General features: G+C 43.1%; 1 protein-coding gene across 1 annotated transcript in view; it reads right to left on the reverse strand.

Annotated features, from left to right (window-relative positions):
* Positions 1-21,979, reverse strand: part of LOC308280039 (copper-transporting ATPase 2-like) — a 50,805-nt gene extending 28,826 nt beyond the window's left edge. Inside the window, 7 exon segments of the mRNA XM_080720295.1 lie at positions 2,089-2,272; positions 4,681-4,754; positions 5,352-5,513; positions 5,899-6,062; positions 7,343-7,600; positions 13,547-14,393; positions 21,660-21,979. Coding sequence (XP_080576421.1) covers positions 2,089-2,272; positions 4,681-4,754; positions 5,352-5,513; positions 5,899-6,062; positions 7,343-7,600; positions 13,547-14,393; positions 21,660-21,836 — 1,866 coding nt within the window. The 5' untranslated portion in view covers positions 21,837-21,979.
* Positions 21,980-22,038: the final 59 nt, after the last annotated feature.

Below are 22,038 nucleotides of genomic sequence, written 5' to 3' on the forward strand. Positions count from 1 at the left end.
ATTTAAGGGTTATGGATGATTTAAATTGTTTGATATAGACTATCGGCAGTGATATAAATAAATTGTGGTATTTACAATCTGATCCATGCTCAGCCCTGCACCAATCTAAGTCACTGGATTTGTTTAAAGGTGGGGACTCAGGGGAGTTAAGAATTCAGAATCTCAACAAAGGACACTGGTGTCTACATGACAAGAAAGAGACACTGGTGTCTACATATTGACAAGAAAGAGACAGAGGAGAAGGTGGTACAGTTAGCTGGGGCATTAAAGCCACTGTTGCCTCAGGGCATGCCATTTTATTTGAGGGCAACGATGGCCATGGCCTTCGTGGCCTCCCTTGAAATTCCTGCCCTGAATAAACGTAGCTGACTGAGATGAGAGTAGCCAGAGTGATGAACGCTGGTATGTTAAGACAACTACATTCTGTCCTGTTGAGAAATATCTGAGGCTTTCAAAGTTACATACTGTAGTTTGTTATGCCCACTCTGCCTGAACACGAAAAAACCATTCCCCGCCCCGGCTTATCTTTTCCATTTATCCAAACAACTCTTTGTACATGACTTCAAGGTCAGTTAACTCTGCACGAGTGCTGTGGAACACACGAGGCACCAGTGTTCTACCACCGGTATGTCAAGTAATCATATTTATTTGAAGTGAGGACGCCCAGTTCAAATAAACCCCCTCAAACTGGGGGTTCCCGACCCCAAGTTTGAGTGCAATCTTTCGATGTGGTGGTGCAGCTTAACTTTTTGAAAAGTTTGTTTGGTATATCCATCTTTTAGTCAAACTCACAGCGACTGGCAAGAAAGACTACACTTCGAGCATTTAAACAGGGACTGGGGAAACAATTTACAAATGGGTGGGACCAAAATAAAGTGACGCTGCTTCTTCGAGCAGCACCTGGCTGCAGACACTAGGGTCCTGTTGATGTCCACGGGAGACAGGAACATCAACAAGTGGCAGGAAGTGACCTCACAGTGTCAAGTGACTTCATGCCGCTTGTGGAGGTCACGTGACGTCTCTGCCTTGCAGTCCAAGGCACTACAGTCCCTTTGAGCCGCATTGTCGCTATGTGTACATGTTATCTTTTATCTTTTAGACAACCCAACTCTACCCCCTAACCCTAAACAGAACCTCCATGGGGTAGAGCAAGAAAGAGGTGTGAGGTCACTTCCTGCCACTTGTTGATGTTCCTGTCTCCCGTGGACATCAACAGGACCCTAGTGTCTGCAGCCAGGTAGTCTTGGCTTCTTCTGCCTGTTGCCGCTTTAGGCCACGCCTAGACCGATCACATGGCCCGTTTAACCCATTTAGGCCTAGAATTATTTAATGCTTTAAATATTGAAAAATAGCAGATCTTTTTTTGCAAGTCTCTGAATATATCTTTTTAAAAGCGAACATTTGTAACTCAAATATTTGCCTCTGGATGGTCCTGGAACAACTTATTTTGAGATGGTACCTGTAATTTTGGGGGTCGTTGACATGAAAAAGTTTGAGAACCACTGATTTAGAGGACGGATTTAGAAGTCGGGTCAAAGATCGGGTCAAAGATATTCAAAGACTTTGAACACATTTTCACGATTTTTCAAAAATAGCAGATCTACAAGCTCACAGCGTTCAATAGTTAAAGCATAAAATAAATGGTTAAAGTGGTTAAAATCTAACGCGACGCGTTCCAGAATAACTGGCTTTCCTCAGAGGTGGAAAGACTGTAGACACAAGGTTACTGTATAGCACAGTGGTCAAAGGACCTTCTGGGTTCCTTGAAGGTGGTCTGTAACTCTGAGTGTGTAACCATTTGGTTTCATTGGCACACTCTCAGTGTACGGACACATGTCCTTGTTGTGGGGTGGAAACCTTGTATTTATCATTTTAAAAATGATTTAAATTAGTGAAAATAGCCGATCTACAAGCACACAACGCCTCGCGGTTCGAGGCGTTGTGTGCTTGTAGATCGGCTATTTTCACTAGCTTTGTGCGACTTGTATGATGAAGCAGGGCTTTACTTTACGAAAGAACGTACAAATGTGAAACTTGGGAGATACGAAGTTTCTGCCCAACAGTGACGTTATTGATGACCACACTGACCTGGACGGGCGTGCAGAGGAGGAAGAAGGCCAGGTTGAGGAGCGAGAGGCCGGGCAGAATGTTCTGGTCCTGGGGCATGGAGCCCCCGTGCTCCCCGTGGTGGGTGTCCATCACCATCATGTAGATCATCAGGCCCATGACAGGCATGCCAAACACTAGGCTGAACAGGAAGGAGTTCTTCCATCTAAGACCACCACACGCACGTGGTTAAAAAAAGAAAAGGTGTTGTCACGATTTATAGTACAATGAATATGATTTGATGAGTTGTTGCGACCGTGAGGTCGCAGTTACTATGCGAACCTCCAGTTCTGTCCGTCCGTGAGTGCGTCACGCTAATACACAACATTTTGTTACCTCCACGGATGGTGCCAGAGCGCCACTGGAGGAGAGGCACGCCTGGCCAAGATGGCGGCACACACAGACAGCATTGCTGAAGCAGGTTTTTTTTTTCATTCTCCTGTAACTTTGGAACCATTTGTCCAAATGACAAAAATGTTTCCCACATGATCACAAAGACTGTGTCCATTTGCGTGATCGATCGGCAGGGAAGCTCTGTCGACCTGACAGTCGCTAATCACCATTAGGGCGTTTTACTTGTGGTAGAATGTATCGGATATCCAAACCCCTTATACAAGAAATAAAAGTAAGGTTCTGTTTACAGTAAATTGTCTGACTCTTACAACTCTAACTAACTAACTAACTAAATAAGCATAATATACACCGTACTTTGTCATGTCAAATAGTGAAAATAGTAGATCAACATGTCACACTGCGACACACAGTGAGCTTGTAGACCTGCCATGTTTTGAAATGTTCTGATTTTTTTTTTTCACTGACAAGCCCAAAATATTCATGACAGGTTGAATTTGGTTAATTGCATTGTAGTGTTGATTTTGTCGTCTAAAACTACTGTATGACGAAACATGTTTTTTTCACTGACGAAAATTATATAAAAACTAAATAAAAACTAAGCTATGATGACTAAAACTAAGACTAAATATGTTGACATTTTCATCAACTAATAAAAACTAGTCTAGACTAGTCTCTACTAGACTAGTGGAGAAGAGATCCGGTAGAACTAAGAGTTTTATGTTTGGTTGCGCTCGGGTGTTCTTCAAGCTCAAGCTATTTTCAGCATGCAACCAGCTGTAAACCATCAAGGCCCGACAAAAGAATTCGATATATTTGACAAAACCAACTGTAGTAGATTTGGTCGACTACACTGTGACTAAAAGTAAATCAAAATTTGCTGACAAAATCAACACAATTGCATTGTCCAGTCAAAGGTGAGTTGCCTATATATGATTTTATCTTACCGTCTGTTTTATGAGAGCCCTCACCTACTGCTGCTCATGTTGGGCAGCGGTAGCATTTTACTGTAGGTCATGTGACAACATTCTGTGACTTGTTTTAAGGGTCAATTCAGGTGTAACATGGGTCAAATCACATGATGAAACCCATCTGTATTAAATCATCACTAAATTGATATACCCACAATTTGCCACTTGAGTTAGTTATCGTTTTCAGGTGGTAGAATTGATAGATCAGAGCCTCATTTCAGTGTTTTATGATAGAGGGTGCATGTCTGTGTATGATCCCAGCATCGTTGAAGAAGAGTACAGCCAAAAATCGCATGATCTCAAAACCAAGATGTTTGTTAAAACGCTATTTGGCGCAAACAAGCCACATTCAACTGCCAACTCTCAACGGATTATCGCGGACGGACGTTTTTCACGCGTGATTCCTAAACCCACCAGGCTTGAGTTAAGACCCGCCTCGCAGAAACGCGAGGACTTCCAGGAGTGGCTGAAATCCCTGCCTGACACATGGAGGGTGGATAAAGTCAGAGGCATGAAGACTTGTACTTGAGAAAAGCCTGCATTTGCACAATGCACAACTATTAATTTCTCACTACAGTGCTCAAAATAAACTGTGCTAAAAAAAACTTGAAACTTGAAACTGACTTAATTGTACTGTGCTTAATAAAGGGAAAACTTTGTAACTTTGCTAAAGAGAAAAACTGAGAAAGCTATTAATTTGTTACTGATTACTGATTATCAGTTAAATTGTTATGGTTTGGATATGGCTTTGGGCCTATTATGCTGCGTGTATTATTGTAATGGATCAGTAGGTAGTAGGTACTTTGCACTTGAGCGAGCAGCACTAACGTTCATGGGCACTTTCATACTTAAGATTATCGAGAGGAGGCGGGTCTTAACTCAATCCTGGTGGGTTTAGGAATCACGCGTTTTTCACACCTCACTAACAAAACGTGCCCATCAACGCTGAGCGTCACAGCTTGAATTAACAGCAATGACCGACCTGGTTGATGCATATCAATGATCCATCAATCGGTTAACCTGCACAGTAGCCTAGTACGTGTGAGAAGGTCGGTCTGAAGCAGTCTAAAGAGTTGGATAAGAGTGGCTGATGGATTCATGAACTTATGAAATTACAAAAGGTGGCTGTGAGGTAAATGCATAATTATGACAGCACTTAGGTTTCCCCATTATGCAAGTAAATATAGAACACAATTTGATATACATTATATTGTGGGTTAATAAATGGAATGGAACTAAATCAGATACTTGCTGTCGTATCTCATCCGAGTGGTCGAGGTTGTCTCCAAAACCTGGCTTTAAGAGACTGGCTCCAAATCCAAGGCCCTAGGATGAGAAATGAGAAGAGATGGGGATCAAGCAGTGTCAGGTGGAAATAAGACCTTATCTGAAGCAATGGTGTCAACTAACTAACTAAAAGTATATCGTCGTTGTTGGGTGGAAACCTTTTTATCTCCAAGTTTCAAATGTGTACGTTCTTTTGCAAGGTAAAGCCCTGCTTCATCATACAAGGCCGTTGCACAAAAGTAGTGAAAACAGCAGATCTACAAGCACACAACGCCTCGCACCGCAAAGGCGTTGTGTGCTTGTAGATCGGCTGTTTTCACTAGTTAATCATTTTTAGAATGAGAAATGCAAAACGAACGGTTTTGGACATACAAGGTTTTCACCCGACAACGACGATATACAGTATGTGCTCAAGTACTGCACTTTTACTTTACTGGAGTATTTCCAATTCTGAGTACTTTCACTTCTACTCCACTACATCCCAGAGGCAAATATTGTACTTTTACTACACTATAATTATTAGAAAAAATGCATCACATTGTGAGCTTGAAGTTCTGCCATTTTCAAAAGACGTTTTAAATGTGAAAACATGAAATAAATAAATAAATAAAATGAAATAAAAAGAAACGGCTATACCTCGATGAGCCTGATGACGTCTCGAGCCCCGAGGACGTCCGGATCAAACTGGATGTGGGCTTTCTTGGTTGCCAGGGCGACGGAGGCCCCGAGGATCCCTTTGGTCTTTGTGAGTCTGGACTCGATGTTATGGACGCACGATGCACACGTCATACCTGATATCTACAAAACATTTAGGGGCACAAAACACCGTACATGTTTCTATATCAGTGGTTATCAAACTTGTTCATGTCAAGGACCCCCAAAATGATGTATATTTGACCACGGACCCCCATCTGAAAATATTTTGTTCCAGGGACCCATCAGAAGCAAAGATTTGCATTCGAAAATTGACTACTTTCACAATTCTTCAAAGAATAGCATATCTACAAGCTCATAGCACGGCACAAAGTGACACGCTATGAGCTTGTACATCTGCTACTTTTTAAAAGGCAACCAATATGCTATATGTATAGCTATAATCTAAAATGTTTTTTACTCTGTACAAACAAAAACAAATAATTGTAAGAAGAAAAATATAGTATATCAGGTTATGTGGGAGACTTACGATGAGGTCCAGTTTCCCCTGAGTCATTGCGCTGTCCTCCATCAACGTGGCCCCGAACCCCAGGTTCTCTATGAGTTTAGTAATTCCATTGGCATCGATGGCGTCTGAGTTGTACCTGACCTCTGCCTTCCCAGCCATGAGGGCCACTAGGACCGAGATGATCCCTTGAAAACATACAACAGACGAGTGGTTTTCAAACTTTTTTTCATCCACGGCTCCCCTAAATTACACTCTCAATTTGTAGATTCTTATAACATATTACGCAACGGAAATATGCACATCTTTCCACTTTCTGAAAATAAATGTATACTTGACGTTTAAACTGAAGTGATATTGAAGAATTCCAAAAATTATCAAATTATTCTGTGGCACCCCTGGACTGGCGTCATGGCACCCCATGGTGCGACAGATTTTTAAAGCCTCCATGTACGGATCTTGGGTCAGATTTACTGATTTACTGACTTATTTTGAAAAGCCAATTCAGAATGATCCAGAATCAGCAGCCGGGGGAATTTAGTAAATTCACACACTGTTTTGTGATATGGCGAAATGATCGTACATTTGGGCATTTTTGGAATTATTGATCGAATGACAGTGGGTACAAATACCGTATAATAATTATTGTACATCTGGCAACACTGGTTGAAGTTGAAGTTATGTATAATACCATACTGTAGCACACAGTATCACTTCACACACTTCAAGGCTGCTCAACAGCGCCACCTGAAGGTTGGTCACCCAGCAGTACGGACAGACAGACATATGGACAGACCAGGGGCATAGTTCCGCCGATTTAAAACGAATCCAATACGGAACTAAAACTTCCTATGTTTGGCCGCTAGTTGCGCTGTTTTCCCCCCGCGAGGTACCAAAAAGAATTTGTCTACATTGGACCCCATTCGTTTACCCCTTTGATTTTCTAACCATAATAAACGTTGTCATAAATACTTTATGGTTCCTGACGCTAGTGGAAAAACTCCCTTTCAATCACCATGATATGCGTTTTGAGCAAATATGGTCCCATTTATGTTAAACTTTATGATACATTTGCGGGGGGAGTGGCCAACTAAGCTGATACCAGCCGGCTGTGTTCTTCTTCGTGTGCTGTATTTTCGGGAGGCTCCGACCACATTCTCCCATGTATCCCTGTGGTTCCATGTGACCGTTGGCAGCCAATAGCATTCCTTGTGATACCTGGGGTACCTTTCAAACAATGATGGCGACACCCATACAAGGGACAAAAAAAACTAATTTCCGCAGCATAGAAAGCAATGGCTTCGCACCGTCCATATTTTTCTACAGTCTATGATACGGACAGACAGACATATGGACAGACATACACACACGGCCACTGCCAGCCAGTAGTTGGAGCGGCTGGCACCGCTCAAAAAAAGCCAAACGGGAGTGAACACGTGCATCGGCAAATTTGGACTTTTTTCCGTACCTTTGTTTTTGAGCAGGTTTCTCTCAATGTTGGCCACGCAGGAGGCACAGGTCATGCCCGTCACGCGAACAAAGCATTTCTGTGCCGTGGCGTCAGGGTCGGGCGGGCAGCCTGATGACCCCGGGTCGCTGGACGTTAGACCCGCCACCAGCTCGTCGTGTGGCTGGAGCGACACCAGGCCGGGCGATGTCGGGATGACGTGTGCAGAGGGAACTCTGGAACTGCCGTTACTCTGGTTATTACGATTGGAGGCGGGTTCTTAAAGAGGAGACAGACAAAGCAGTGTTGGTATTTGATTCAGATTTAGTCGTAGTCTTTTGAATGAAATTTCATTTTGTTTATAGTCATATTTTAGCCACCTGAAATGTTTTAGTTTTATTCTTCTTTTACTCGACTAAATATCATAAGATTTTAGTCGACAAAATCTACAGTTGATTTTGTTGACACAAATGTATTTTGGCAGGCTTTGATGGTGTCATAGTGGCTGATTTTACACTTGGTTGCATGCTGAAAATAGACAATCTATATATTTTTGGGGGTCTTTTTCTGCCTTGATTTTACAATATAAATTGGGGTCTTAGAGATAGAAATACCATTAAATGGGGGTCCGTAGCCTAATGCATGTCAAACTGGGGGTCCTTGAAATGAAAATGGATGAGAATCACTGCCAGAGCCGTAAACATCTTCTCTAATGCGGGTCCCTGGCATATTTTTTCAAATGGGGGTCCGCGGGCTAAGAAGTGTCAATTTGGGGGTCCTTGACTTGAAAATGTTTGAGAACCTTTACAGATGAGGCAGGGGCTCAAGCCTGATGATGGATTCGATGGATACAGCAGCAGTTCTGAAATGTTCCAGGGACCCACAAAATGATTCGTAATAGGCCACAGACCCTCATTTGAAAATATATTGTGCCAGGGACCCCATAAGAGAAGCTGTTTGTTGTTAGATTAGATTTAGTACACAATTCAACAATTGTCTATACTCTATACTATTTACTATAGGTGGGGAGATAACAGTCGCCACGGGTAAGAGTAACTGCAACTGGTTCCTAGTTCGATCCCGGGCTCCCCCAGAGTCAGTGTCAAAGTAGTCTCGCGTCGCCAGACAACTATTCCACAATCTCAGAATGCTATATAGAGTCTGGAACGGCAGCTCCCGAACGGCGAGTATCGGAAGTAGCCTGTGCTGCACTGAACTGTAGTCCCATTGGAAACATAACAGAAACACAATAGCTCAGACGAAGTCATTCGAGCGGCCTATTCTTGTTATGGGTGTATAGTTTAAGAAAACGTTTGAAAACATCATGGAGGTAACACCAATAACACCAGAGAAAGACGTAATAACACCCCCAGAAATATTGAAAGGAGACTTAACGCTTCCAGTAGGACATGTTATTGTTACTGCACCAAGGGAGCGGTTGCGTCACATCCGCTTTATCTCGCACTCATCGTTTCTATTTCCGTTTGCCAGACTGTATGCCAGGAGCATTTGCCCAAATCGCGGAGGCAACAGTCTGGCCATGCGAGACTAGTGTCAAAGTGTCCTTGAGCAAGACACTGAACCCCTAATTGCTCCCGATGTGCAGGGTGGTGCCTTACATGGTTTCCTCCGCCATACACAGGTGTATGTGTGTGAATGGGTGAATGTAATGCACAATCTATGTAAAGCGCTTTGGTTAAAAAAGCGCTATATAAATGCACCACTTACCACAGTAGAGGATGAATACTGAAAATACTGTTTCTGATCTATAAGCTCACAACGTGCTCTGATGCAATGTGAGCTTGTAGATCTATACCACTTTTACTATTTTTGAAACTTTTTGAAGATTTAAATTTTTAAATGCAAACCATTTTATTCATGACAAACCCCACATATAGGGACGCCAGGTTGAAAGTGCTTAACGAAACTCCATTTCAGCCTCTCCTAGCTAACCCAAGAATGACCTTGACGGTGAAAACTGAAAAAGGTAAGTTGAAACACTGTGCTTATAATCCACCCAACGTTAATTCTCTTTTCTGGCAAACCGCCGTGTCATTAAATCCCACAAAGGAAAGCACTAGACTGATTCGAGAGCCCCTCCGTGCCAGAATAGAAGGGGATACTTGTCTGGTTTCCAAGGTAACCTGCAGCCAACAGGTTAGAGAGAAATTTGTTTGACAAGCGGCCATGTGTGTGGCTGCTTTGTTAGCGGAGCGTTCTGTTGCAAAGGAATACTGCATCACCTTGTACTCTGTGCAGGCATGTGAGCACACATAGATATCAAAGGGGGCTTGAGCCCCTGCCCTTTTATCCGTCTGTAAAAAAGTGCCCTCTCCAGACCATGAATGCAGTTTTCACTATGGTGAAAGAAATGCAAATGCCCTCTTTCCATGCCATACCTGAATGCAGTATTCAAGAGAATTGCCTTGTCCAAACTCTCATGAACGTGAATGTAGCATTTCATGTTGAAAGAATTGCCCGTAGAAATCAACCGTCGAAAATAGCCGACCTCCAAGCTCACAACGTGTCGCGCTGCGACGCGTTGTGAGCTTGGAGGCCTGCTATTTTCAATATTGTCACCAAAAGGCCCTTTTAGAAATTTCAGCCCCTGCCTCTCTTACATTCTCTGCACGTCCCCGACTCTGTGACTCTGACCGCTGCACTGCGCCGCGACTTCAGTTACTTGTATAAGCAGTGGTGGAAAAAGTAGGCTACTCAATGTACACAACTGTACTCAACTAGAAATACTCTGTTAAGCTGGTTGCACACGGCTGCGTTTTTCGTTGCGAAATGCGTTTTTCAGGGCAAGGAGAGAGAGAGAGATAGAGAGAGCAAGGGACCGAGTGGTGCGCGAAACGGGCGGCAGTGTGCAAACGTGACTGACATAACGTGAGGTTGATTTTTTTATTTGCGTGCTCCGAAATTCACTCCGATATTCGGCCCGAAAAACGCAGCAGTGTGCAACCACCTTTAAGGGGATTGCACACGGTACGCGGTCACCGCCTGCTAGTAATTCATTTTCAATGAGAGGCGGGCGGCTATTTCGTCCGCGCAGCGAAGTTTAGAGGCGGCGAGGCGAGCGGGCGCAGTCCCGTGAAAATCCCCGCGAGCGTGCTCGTTTGTGCATGCGTACGCGGGCGGTGAGAGATGGATTGTGTTCATCTTTGTGAAATACCGCGCAGCGTTTACTCAAAGAGCGAGTGTGTTTGTGTATCACCGCGGCGCGGTCCTCGCAGATCCAAGCGGGAGCCCCGGCGGCAACCGCTGTCCGTCTGTAGAGCGCCTTACTCTGTTAAGCATAAAAGTCTGGAATTGTTTTTCTTTTATCGTTTTTTTTTTGGCTTTTGTGCCTTTATTTTATAGTACAGTAGACTGACAGGAAATGGGGAGAGAGAGACGGGGAGCGACACGCGACAAAGGTCGTCAGGATCGGGAATCAAACCAGCGACGCAGCAGGCATTGATGCCAAAATGGCAATGCCTATATGGTATGCACCCTGACCAGTAGGCCACCAGGCACCCCAAGTAAAACATACAAAAGTCATGGCATCAAAATGCACTTTAAGTACCAAAAGTAGAAAATAGTTATTTGCAGAATGTCCCATTTCACAAGATTTTAAATGTATAAAAATCCTTTGAAGATGGCAGATTTACAAGCTCACAATGTGTCGCATCGGGACACATTGTGAGCTTGTTGACTATTTACAAATGGCCAAAATGTATATACGTATGACTGAAGTGGTTAATGTATGTTTTGTATTAATAATCAAAATCTACAAAGTACAGAAAATTGGAAACACTCCAGTAAAGTAAAAAATACCTCAAAATCATACTTGAGTACAGTAGTAAATGTACTTAGCTACCTTACACCACTGCTTGTAAGGTGGACCGTCTAGAAACTGAGGCTTATTATTCTACTGTTGCACTGACTCTTGGATAAAGCCTACTTTATCGCGGCACAGCCTCGTCGTTAGAAGAAAACCATTTGCGTTTGACGAGTGACGCGGCCGACCCATGAAGTATAAAATGATCCTAAAGAAAGAGTGGCAGTTAAAGACAGCCCAGTTTAGTTTAAAGGGATAGTTCACCCCCAAAATTACTCTTTTTACTATCGATTACTCCAGTGTTTCTCAACCACTGTGCCTGGGGACCATTGGTGTGCCCCTGAGAAGGGTCAAGTGTGCTCCTTGAAACTGCTTGAAAGCCAGTATTGTATTTATCATTTTAAAAATGCATTAAACTAGTGAAAACAGGCTTTCAAGCTACTGTTGTGCGACAGCCTTGTATGATGAAGCAGGGCTTTACTTTGCGAAGAAACGTACAAATTTGAAACTTGGAAATACAAGGTTTCTTCCCGACAGTGACGATATTTACTCCCCCGTATTATGTTGGTGTGCCCATGGATTCTTGGGACATATGAAAAGTGTGCCCATGCAGAAAAAAGGTTGAGAAACACTGGATTACTCAACCCATGAACCCACCCTTGAATTCATGGATCTTTTTTGTTTTGTTTTTGTCACATTCCTATATGCCAATAATTTGAGGAGACTCTTTGTGTCTCCATTGGGACAAATTCAAATTATTGGCTTGGAATGCGAAAATAAAAATCCATGAATTCAAGTCTCCTTGGGGTTCTCCTTGGGACTCTTAATGATGAATAACTTTGTATTGTATTTGTAACTTTTGTACCTTGGAAAGACATGGTTGTGTTCTGTGACATCTGACTATGTATTTCTGGGCCCGGTAAAGCCAGTGAAGCCAGTCCAACATCCGCTGTGTTCAAGAGCCAATCAGTCGGCTTCACAATCACAAGCCGATGAGATCTGCTTCAAGGTCGAGTGCCAAACAACCCACAGAAACTAAGTGCTGTGCTGACGTTTTATCTTCATCTAATGCTTATTATAGGAGGAGCCACATGGACCTTTCCTCATCTAAATAATGACGCTTATCTCTCAAAGACCCCCTAAGGATGTCCAAATTAATTTAAAATAAATGCATAAATGAAAGACATAGGCACATTAGAAGTTATGATCAGCTTCCAGTGTTGATTTTGTCGACTGTCGAATAATGTTTGTGGACTGCGTTTTTTTTTTACTAAAACTAAGACTAAATATATTGACAATTTCGTCAACAAAATAAAAACTAGACTAAAATGTTAGGGAGGGACTAGTGGAGAAGAGAGTCATTTTATGTTTGGATGCTCACAGGTCTAGATCGGCTATTTTCAGCACACAACCAAGTGTAAAATCAGTCATTACAATGGCATCAAGGCCTGTCAAAATACATTTCAGTTGACTAAATCAACTGTAGATTTAGTCACCTAATATCTTATGATTTAGTTGACTAAAATAGTTAGACTAAAACTAAAACCTTTCAGACTATGACTAAAACTAAATCAAAATTTGCTGTCAAAAACAACACTGTCAGCTTGTCGCCTCTACACCCTTTACTTCGGGAACCACGCCTCTCCCGTGACGTAACACATATGGGACATTTCTGCAGGTCTGCTGCCAGCCTATCTGCGTTGGGGCTGGGCCGGTATGGTTTTTTTGTAGTCGCGGTAATAAGTCACTGTTTACCGATGGTATGGCGGTATCTTCCCCCCAAAAAGTTGTTTTGAATGAGTGAAAATTAACCCATTTAGAACGGGTACACAATATTGTGTATCATTATTTTATGCTTTAACTATTGAAAAATAGCAGATATACAAGCTCACATAGATCTGCTATTTTTGAAAAATCGATTCTATAAGTGTCTTTTGAATCCTTCTAAGGTTTTTTGAAAAACCTTTGTTTCTGTGTCAGCAATCTGGCCAGCCATCGTCAAAGAAAAGGTCCTTTTCACTTAACTGGAGCTCAGTTAGTCTGTTCTTGAGAGACTACTATGTCAGTGGTTCTCAAACCTTTTCATGTGAAGGACCCCCAAAATGATATTTATTTGGCCACGGACCCCCCATCTCAAAATATTTAGTTCCAGGGACCATCCAGAAGCAAAATTTGAGTTACAAACGTTTGCTTACATATACATATATACATACATATATTCAAAGATTTGCACACATTTTCACGACTTTTTCAAAACTAGCAAAAAATATATCTGCTATTTTTCACTGGTTAAAGCATTCAATAATTCTAGGCCTAAATGAGTGAATAGCTATCCCGAAAAGTAACTGTTTTCCGCTGGACAAGAGGCGATAATGTCTGCCAGTATCGTAACATGCACCCACCTTCAAGTGACGCCGTGAAGCCCATGTCCTCTATGGCTTCCCTGAGCTGCTGCGGCTGCGTGACGCTGGGGTCAAAGGCCACACTTCCCTTTCCCTCTTTCAGTGACACCTTGATCGAACGCACGCCGGCCATCTGAGACACGCGCCCTTCAATGGACTGCACGCAGGAGTTGCACGTCATGCCGCCGATCCAGACGGTGGCGTCCTCCGTCGACAGGTGCAAGACGGCCACCTCGGGGGCTGCGGACCTTCGCAAGGAGCCCGCGTCGTCTGGCCCCGACTCTGGCTCTTCGGCCATCAACGTGGCGCCGAACCCCATGTCCTCGATCTTCTCCCTCAGCTCCTCCTGAGTCACCAGGAGCGGCTGAAAGAGCACTCGCGCCACGCCTTCCCGCAGGAGCACCTGGACGTGCGCGACGCCGGGGAGCGCGCCGACGTGTCCCTCGATGGAGCGCACGCACGACTGGCAGGTCATGCCCTCCACGCGGATCTGCACCGCCGCCTGAGCGGGCACGATGCCCGCCGCCTGGATCTCCAGGGCGATGCCTCTGGCGTTGACGGCGGAGGCGTCGTAGTCCACCTTGGCCACGTCGCCAGACGGCGACGTGGTGACGGCGAGCACGCTGGCGAGACCGGACAGCCGGCTCTCGAGCGCTCGGACTCGAGAGTCTGGGAGCACTGGGAACACGAAGGTGGCCCTGCTGGAGCGGCCGCTTCGGGGGGCCGGAGGAGGAGGAGGAGGAGGAGGAGGAGGAGGGTAGAGCTCAGTCTGGCTGCCACCGTCGAACGCCGGGTTGTCGTGGGCCTGGCTCTCCAGGCGGTCCACCTCCATGACGTGGCCATTTTCCTGGACAAATGAGAGGTGCGACGACGGTGAGAATGTGGTCAAGTTCAAATCCATTTTATCCCAGTGTTTCTCAAACTTTAAAATGTCAAGGTCAGCCCTTAACTCTGACAGTGTGCACATGGAACCAAATGGACCATTTCGTTCCATGTGTACACTCTCAGAGTTACAGACCTGTAATGGTCATTTTGGGCTATCTCTTTATGTGTTTATGTGTCTTCTCATTTTGTGTGTCCGTGGCAAAAATAGAATTTGAACACAGCGCCATATTTTGTTGAGTTTCTTAGATGTTTTAGCGGTGTGATGATTGTTTTAATGCATTTGGCTATTCTGCCCTACAAAGGCAGAGTGCAGTAACTACGTACAAGAATTTCACACAAAAATTGTTCATCCCCCAATATCATGAAGGCTAATTTGGGCGACGCAAATAAGTCGGTGTGTCCGAAAACGTAGTTACTGCACTCTGCCTTTGTAGGGCAGTATTGTTTTTACACATAAAAACACGTGATTATGATTATGATCATTAAAAGTACATTCAGTGTGTGCTGGCTACTATGTCCTCACTTTCATGACACCACTGTGCACCTTAATAGTTGTATTTAATGTGTTATTTATGCAGTAATTTCTCGCTATACTGTATTTAGACTGTACCTGGCCTGTACCTTTAGAATAGGAGCAGTTCACAACGGGAACACAAGTACAGACGAGTATTGAGAAACAGCCCTTGTTTACTCTTATTCCACACAGTCCAGTGTGTTCTAACATTGGCTTTTCCTACAGTACATTCATAAATAAATAAATATATACAACCTTGCAACGCAGTGCTAAGTGATGCAATGTGTGCTTGCCTTGTAGATCTGCTATTTTCACCATAGTTTGGGTCCCAGGCAAGAGTCTAATCTCTCTTTTGGGTTTCGATCTGAAAGGTTTCTGACAAAGGAAAGTGGGCTTTCAACATCTTAACCCGTCTTTGTTTTGGTGAGTAGCAAACGTGTATTTCTTTTACTAAAGACGAGAGGCTAAGCAGCCTGGGCTACCGTGGCTGTGAGCGCAAGGGATCATCGCTCTTGACTCCCACTTCCTATGCCTGACATGTCAACACGTTAGCCCAGGCTTTTCCTTTTGAGCCAAAGGCGAATGAAAAGCCTTGGGTTCCCGAGGCTTCTATTGTCCCAACAAGCATGGTTCCCACGGAGGGAGAGCCTCTTGGCCTCTGTCACCACATGGCCTCTGTACCCAAACTAACAGTTCACCCAGGGACGTGCTGGCCTTTGGGAAAAGCGGGACAACTCCCGAACGGCTGGTTCATTCCCGGCCGGTCCAGGCCGGCCATTAGGAAAAAAGTAAAAATAAAATGCCTTCGTTCCATTTTGGGGGCTGGTCGGCCAACAAAGTAAATCGTCACTGTCGGGCAGAAACCTTGTATCTCCAAGTTTCAAATTTGTACATTTTTTAGCAAAGCAAAGCCCTGCTTCATCATACAAGGCCGTCGCACAAAAGTAGTGAAAACAGCAGATTTACAAGCACACAACGCCTCGCACCGCGAGGCGTTGTGTGCTTGTAGATCGGCTGTTTTCACTAGTTTAAATCATTTTTAAATGATAAATACAAAACAAAAGGTTTTGGACATACAAGGTTTCCACCCGACAACGACAAAATATAACTCATGTAATTGGCCCACTGGCTTGTCACTTGTCATGATCTGAAATGGCAAATCTTTGAGTAGCAGCAGCGCAATGAGGGCCTCTCCAACTCTTTCTCCCGGGCTGAATCAGGCCGGGGCCCAGCATGTCCCTGTGTTCACCTGTTGGATGCCAACAAGCAGAAGGGATAAAAGTACTACGGTACATACAGCACAACAGATTCTGTTTAAATAATGGGAGGAGAGCGGGCGGGATTAATGGACTGTGACATCAAATTCCAATGGCAAATATAGCACTTTTCTGAGCCCAATTAATCAGAAAACCCCAGACGACGGAAAATCCTCGACCTGGGGCCCATGACCAACCTTTTTCCCACACATTTGTCTAGCCTATAAGATGGCTCAGGCCAGGGCAGAAGACAGGGTTAAACAACTGAAAATGGGATTGGCTTTCAAGATAGTCAATGCGACCTCAATACCCACATATCTGACTAAACACCTCCAAAAAGTTAGCGACATCCACAGCCACAATACGAGAGGGAGCGCAAACAACGATCTGGTAACACCCACCTGCCTGTCAGGCTGAGCTGAGCTGACCAAGTCATACAGTATAATGTCTCCAAAAATAGTGTTAGTGCAGTTTGGCTTTGTGTAGGGCAGTATTACACAGTCCAAGAAGTGGACGTCTATCATGAATGAGACAGAGTCACATGGTGCCCTTGATGATGGTGGTGCCTCTGCTGGCTTTTTGCAGCCAGGAGACCACATGACCAGCGGTAGATGAAAAAGAAAAGAAAAAACATTCCTACCGCACTTATACTGTATAAGCCTCCCAATGTGACTTTGCTCACACACAGTCAAACATCACCCCCATCATGTGCACAGGTGGCAATTAACTGTCCATGATTCCTTCTATGTCGACGCCTTAAAAAAAATCAAACCTCGGTTCGAAGTGAAGCGGTGAATCTGAGTATAAAATTGTCTAGAGCTACAGAATTCAGAATTCTGAGTGAATGAATGATTTTATCTGGAGGGCCGGATTGTCATGTGAAGCTTGACCAATCTTCAAACAATGGTCTCATTGGACATTTTTAATCATCAGACCGGGACGGACACATATTCTGGACGTACGGGACAGATAAAACCTGTTCATTCTGGACTGAAATGACCATATATGGACATGGGGGACACACATGGAACACACATTTACGGACAGATAAAACCTGTTCATTCTGGACTGAAATGACCATATATGGACATGGGGGACACACAAAGCCACTCCTTGGAAGCGGCTTTCACCACTTCAAAAAGGAGAAAAAAATGTCACAGGTTTGAAAGACAGGTCCAGATCCTATTGCTGCCATTATAAGGCACACATGGTAAATCTTGTAAAATAAAATGTTGTCAACCAATCATCAAAGACGATGATTATGCGAAAGAAGAAGTTTGTACCGGCCGGGGCTGTGCCGGTGCTAATTTTGCTTAGAACTTGTCACTCAAAATCTCTAGGGCTATATATCCTCTTGCTGCGAGTGTAGCCCCGGCAGGGAGGCGAACCCGAGACCCCGATATCCGATGGCATGTACGCTACCAGTTAGCCAAAGAGCCAGGCTCGCTAGCGAGCAGCAACGCACACACAGTATATAGCCTACAGTAGTGCTGCTTGCATCTGAGCTCAAGGGGTAATGGCCACCCTCTAGTCTATAGTGCATGCTGTGGCTCGTGACATCTCAGCTATATCATAAATGGAGTTCTACATTAGCCTGATCCTGTTCTGACATCACCTCATCCCAGCTCAGCAGAAGGATATAGCATAGGTTATAGCCCCATATATGTGTCCCAGCACCCCCAGCAGCTAGTCATCTCGGGGACTGTCATTATTCCCTGTAGCCAAAATGATTTTTTTTTTTTTTTTTGCTCTTTTTTTTTTTATGCCACAACAGCATCTCATAATATCTAGGCTACATTTCACTTAAACGCCAGAGCTTAACTCTGCATGTAAATAAGACTTTTTTTAATTAATGTGAGAGATCGGTACATAATTCTGTTAGTCCTCCCAGTTTATATTAGCTAAAATGCTAACTAGCCAGCCTTTGTTAGCCGTTTGTAGCCAAATGCGGTAATATCGGGACTCCATTACTTAGCGAAGCAACCCACAGTATTTATCCCATTAATTTAATGCCACGTGTGTTCCAAATGAACAATTATTAACCACGTAATGTATGATTTTGTGTATTATTATTTATTATTCTTCCGCCGTTCTTGACTTCCGCTGTTTCTTCTTCTACGCTGGTGAAATGATCCTGGAGCGGCCTGGAGACGTCTGTGACGTATGCTCCGGTGCGGAAGCTTCCTTTGTCACTGAGTTAGCTTAGCATTGAATAGATCAGTGTCGTCCTAAACTATCTAATTCTAACGTTCAGGGTGTTTGTTTTTTTGGACAATAAATTGACAGCCAAGAAAACATGGATGGAATGCAATCGTTCACTCGCCGTCGGAAAGTTGACTTTAGAGTAGACTATTCTGGTTGACTGGCTATGAGTGGCTAACGGCTAACGCTAGCTAGCGTTAGCTAGCGCTAGCTGCAGCGCTAGCTGCAGGCTATAAACAAATAAAACGTGACCCAACTCTATTGTTGCTCTCTTCTACAAGCTCACAACGCGAGGCGGTTAAGCCTGTAGATTGTGTTTTATTATCAGGTCAAATAATCCTTCTGGCTGAAGTTACACAAACACTGATTATGCTACATTTAGCACAGTTAGCCCTGTTGCACACGTAATAGGTTCACTTCAACCTCGTGTTGAGCAGTTAATCCTATTTGCTACGTACGTCTACAAAAACCTTCATATTTCAAAGATAACGTGCTTACTGAAGTCTCACAGATGTCACAGTATGGTACGCTCAAGCAGAATTACCCGTATCTTTCGTATTGTTTAATAAACTGCATTTTAATCCGATCAGATGCCATTTTCTGTTGTTTTTCAGCCATGCGACCCCATCGGTTGCGAGGTGTACTGCACTTAGATACATTAATACCTTTTTAAGGAAACGACGACCGATCGGATTAAAATGCTCCTCATTAAATAATACGATCATTACGGGACATTCTGCTGGAGCGTACCCTATGGTGACATCTGTGAGCCTTCACTAAGCAATTTATCTTTGTAATCTGACCGTTTGTGTAGACGTATGTAGCAAATTGGTTAAACTGCTTCACGGTTGGCGCACTGTAGCGTCTTTACATTTAGCCCAATAATGCTTGAGATGCTGTTGTGGCATTATCTTTTTAGAGAGCAATAACTAAAGTTTAAAACATACATAAACCACTTTAGCCCTATGTTATACCAAGGATATTTGAAAATAGACGATCTACAAGCTCACAACGCATTGCGGTGCGACGCGTTGTGAGCTTGTAGATCTGCTATTTTCAAACATTTTGTACTTTTACTTTTGGTACTTTAAGTACATTTGGATACCAATACTTTTGTACTTTTACTCAAGTACATTTTTTATTCTGGACTTTTACTTGTAACAGAGTGATTCTACATTGCAGAATTGATACTTTACTTTATTATAAAATGTTGGTACTTTTTCCACCACTGTGTAAACGTTTGTGTTCTCATGCCAATAAAGCTTCTTTGAATTGAAGATTGAATTTAAGATTGCTCCCCATGTGGCGGAGTCAGGTCATTGCAGGTTAGAAATTTATTTAAAACTTGAATATCTCAAAAGTACTATTTCAGCATGGCATCATTCTATAAGCCATATCTTCAAAACTGTTGGGTCAATCTCCACAACCAATATATCATTTTGTAGCTATGATCCCCAGCTTTCAAATGAAATGAAAAAATGAAAATGAAACTGGCTCCTGGGGAGATTGGGACACATATGGAGGTCCCTGATTTCATCAGCAGAAGGATATATAGCCCCATATATGGAGATATGCACTTTTATTTAAAGGATAACTTTTTTACAACAAGGGTTCGTATTTTATTTAGATTGTAATTAGAGAAAGGAAGAGTGTTAAATGTTTTCATTCACTGCTTTCTATTGTTTTTAGCGATTTTGATTTCAGTGGGTGGGGTCATGCGCGGCGGTAAAATCTCTAAAACGATATAGAAAGTAGTAAATGAAAACATTTTAACACTCATCTTTTATTTTCTCTAATTACAATCTAAAATATGAACCCTTGTTGTAAAACAAAACAAAGTTGTCCTTTAATTGTTTTGTTGATTTAGAACAGAGGTTCTCAACCTGTAGGTCGGGACCATGAAGCCTGTATGCCTAATCAGTTCTGTGTGAGTGCAAATACCGAAATGTCGCCTGCTTTGCATGAGGACTGTTCAAAGTGCACGTATGCCCAATATAGCCTAAGGCACACACATTGGGGTGAAATGGCACTTCCTAGAAATCAAATACAGTTTTGTGTTGGTTCAATGTCTGTGCTGTTAAAGGGATAGTTCTACTGAAAAATAGCAGATCTACAAGCTCACGTCGTCGTAAAGTTACATTTTCAAACAGCCAAGGTATAAAATGGGCCTGAAGTGGATTAATGTATGTTTTATAATATAATCATGTAGGCCTATATCTGCGTCTTCAAATAAATGTAGTGGAGTAAAAAAGTAGGCCTACAATGTTTGGATCTGAGATGTATATTGAGTAGAAACTATACTGTAAACTGGAACTACAAGTAGGTCTAAAAAATCCCGGCTTCAGTAGACCTACTTCAGTAAATCTACTTAGTTACTTTACACCACTGGTGTGTGTGCATATAAATAATCGAAACTTGTAAATAGACTATAAGCCCATACTCTCCTTCCCTTTTCCACTGTCTGCTTCTTATTTTTTTCCTTTTATTCTTAATTTTTTGATTCTATAATTGATGTTATTCTATGCAAAGTACTGTGTTCTATCCATCTGTCTTTCAATATGAGATAGGCTACATAAAGTGGTTCCTGTGTAAAGCTGAAAAGCTTTAGGTTGACCTTGTACTAGTGATTTGTACTGTAATGAAACTGCACTTTTTCCTATTGCAAGCCTCTAATAAATTCTTCAATCAATCAATCAATCAATCAATCAATCAATCAATCAATCAATGCCATGCCCCAAACCAGTGATGTAAAGTAGGCTACATTTACTTAAGTAGCCTACAATTTCGAGTTATTTGTAGCCTACTTTACTTGAACATTTCCAATTTACAATACCTTTACTTCTAGCCTACATCTCATGATCTCGGATCCAAATATTGTACTTTTACTCCAGACAGTACATGTATTTGAAAACTTTAGTTACTAGCAGATATAAATTCCAGTATTATAAAACATATACATAACATTAACCACTTTAGCCCTATTCTATACCTTGGCTATTTGAAAATAGCCAATCTACAAGCTTGTAGATCAGCTATTTTCAAAAATTGTTGTACTTTTACTTTTGGTACTTTTAGTACATTTTGATACCAAAACTTTCGTACTTTTACTCAAGTACATTTTGAATTCTGGACTTTTACTGGTAAAGTAAAAAATGTGAGTAGGCCTACTCTTTCCACCACTGCAATCAATCAATCAATCAATCAATCAATCAATCAATCAATCAATCAATCAATCAATGGCATGCATGCCCCAAACCTTATAGTCTCCTCCGGCGGCTGTGCGTCTCTCCTCCTGTGCTGTGTGGACGGCACAGGTGCAGCCCGGCCCGCATCCACACTCCACCATGCATATCTGCTCCCCGCCGCCGCCGCTGCCGCCGCACGTCTTGTACACACACTTGGAGACACCTTTGGGCGACTTTGAGGCGAACATAACGGCTGGAAAAGTTACTGATCGGTTAACCGCTCGAGTGGTCGCTCCTCGGTGTTTTAAAGCTGCACCGTTTTGTTTGCAGTGCTCTGCTGTCTGTCTTGTTGCGTGCTGCCTGTCATGTAGTAGTTTAGGCTGGTAACATGAAGAGCAGAGAAGGGGCAAAAGTCCGCGGTGTGTGTGTGTGTGTGTGTGTGTGTGTGTG

Source organism: Nannobrachium achirus (genome assembly GCF_963921795.1).
Source record: "Nannobrachium achirus genome assembly, chromosome: 24".
Classification (NCBI taxonomy): domain Eukaryota; kingdom Metazoa; phylum Chordata; class Actinopteri; order Myctophiformes; family Myctophidae; genus Nannobrachium; species Nannobrachium achirus.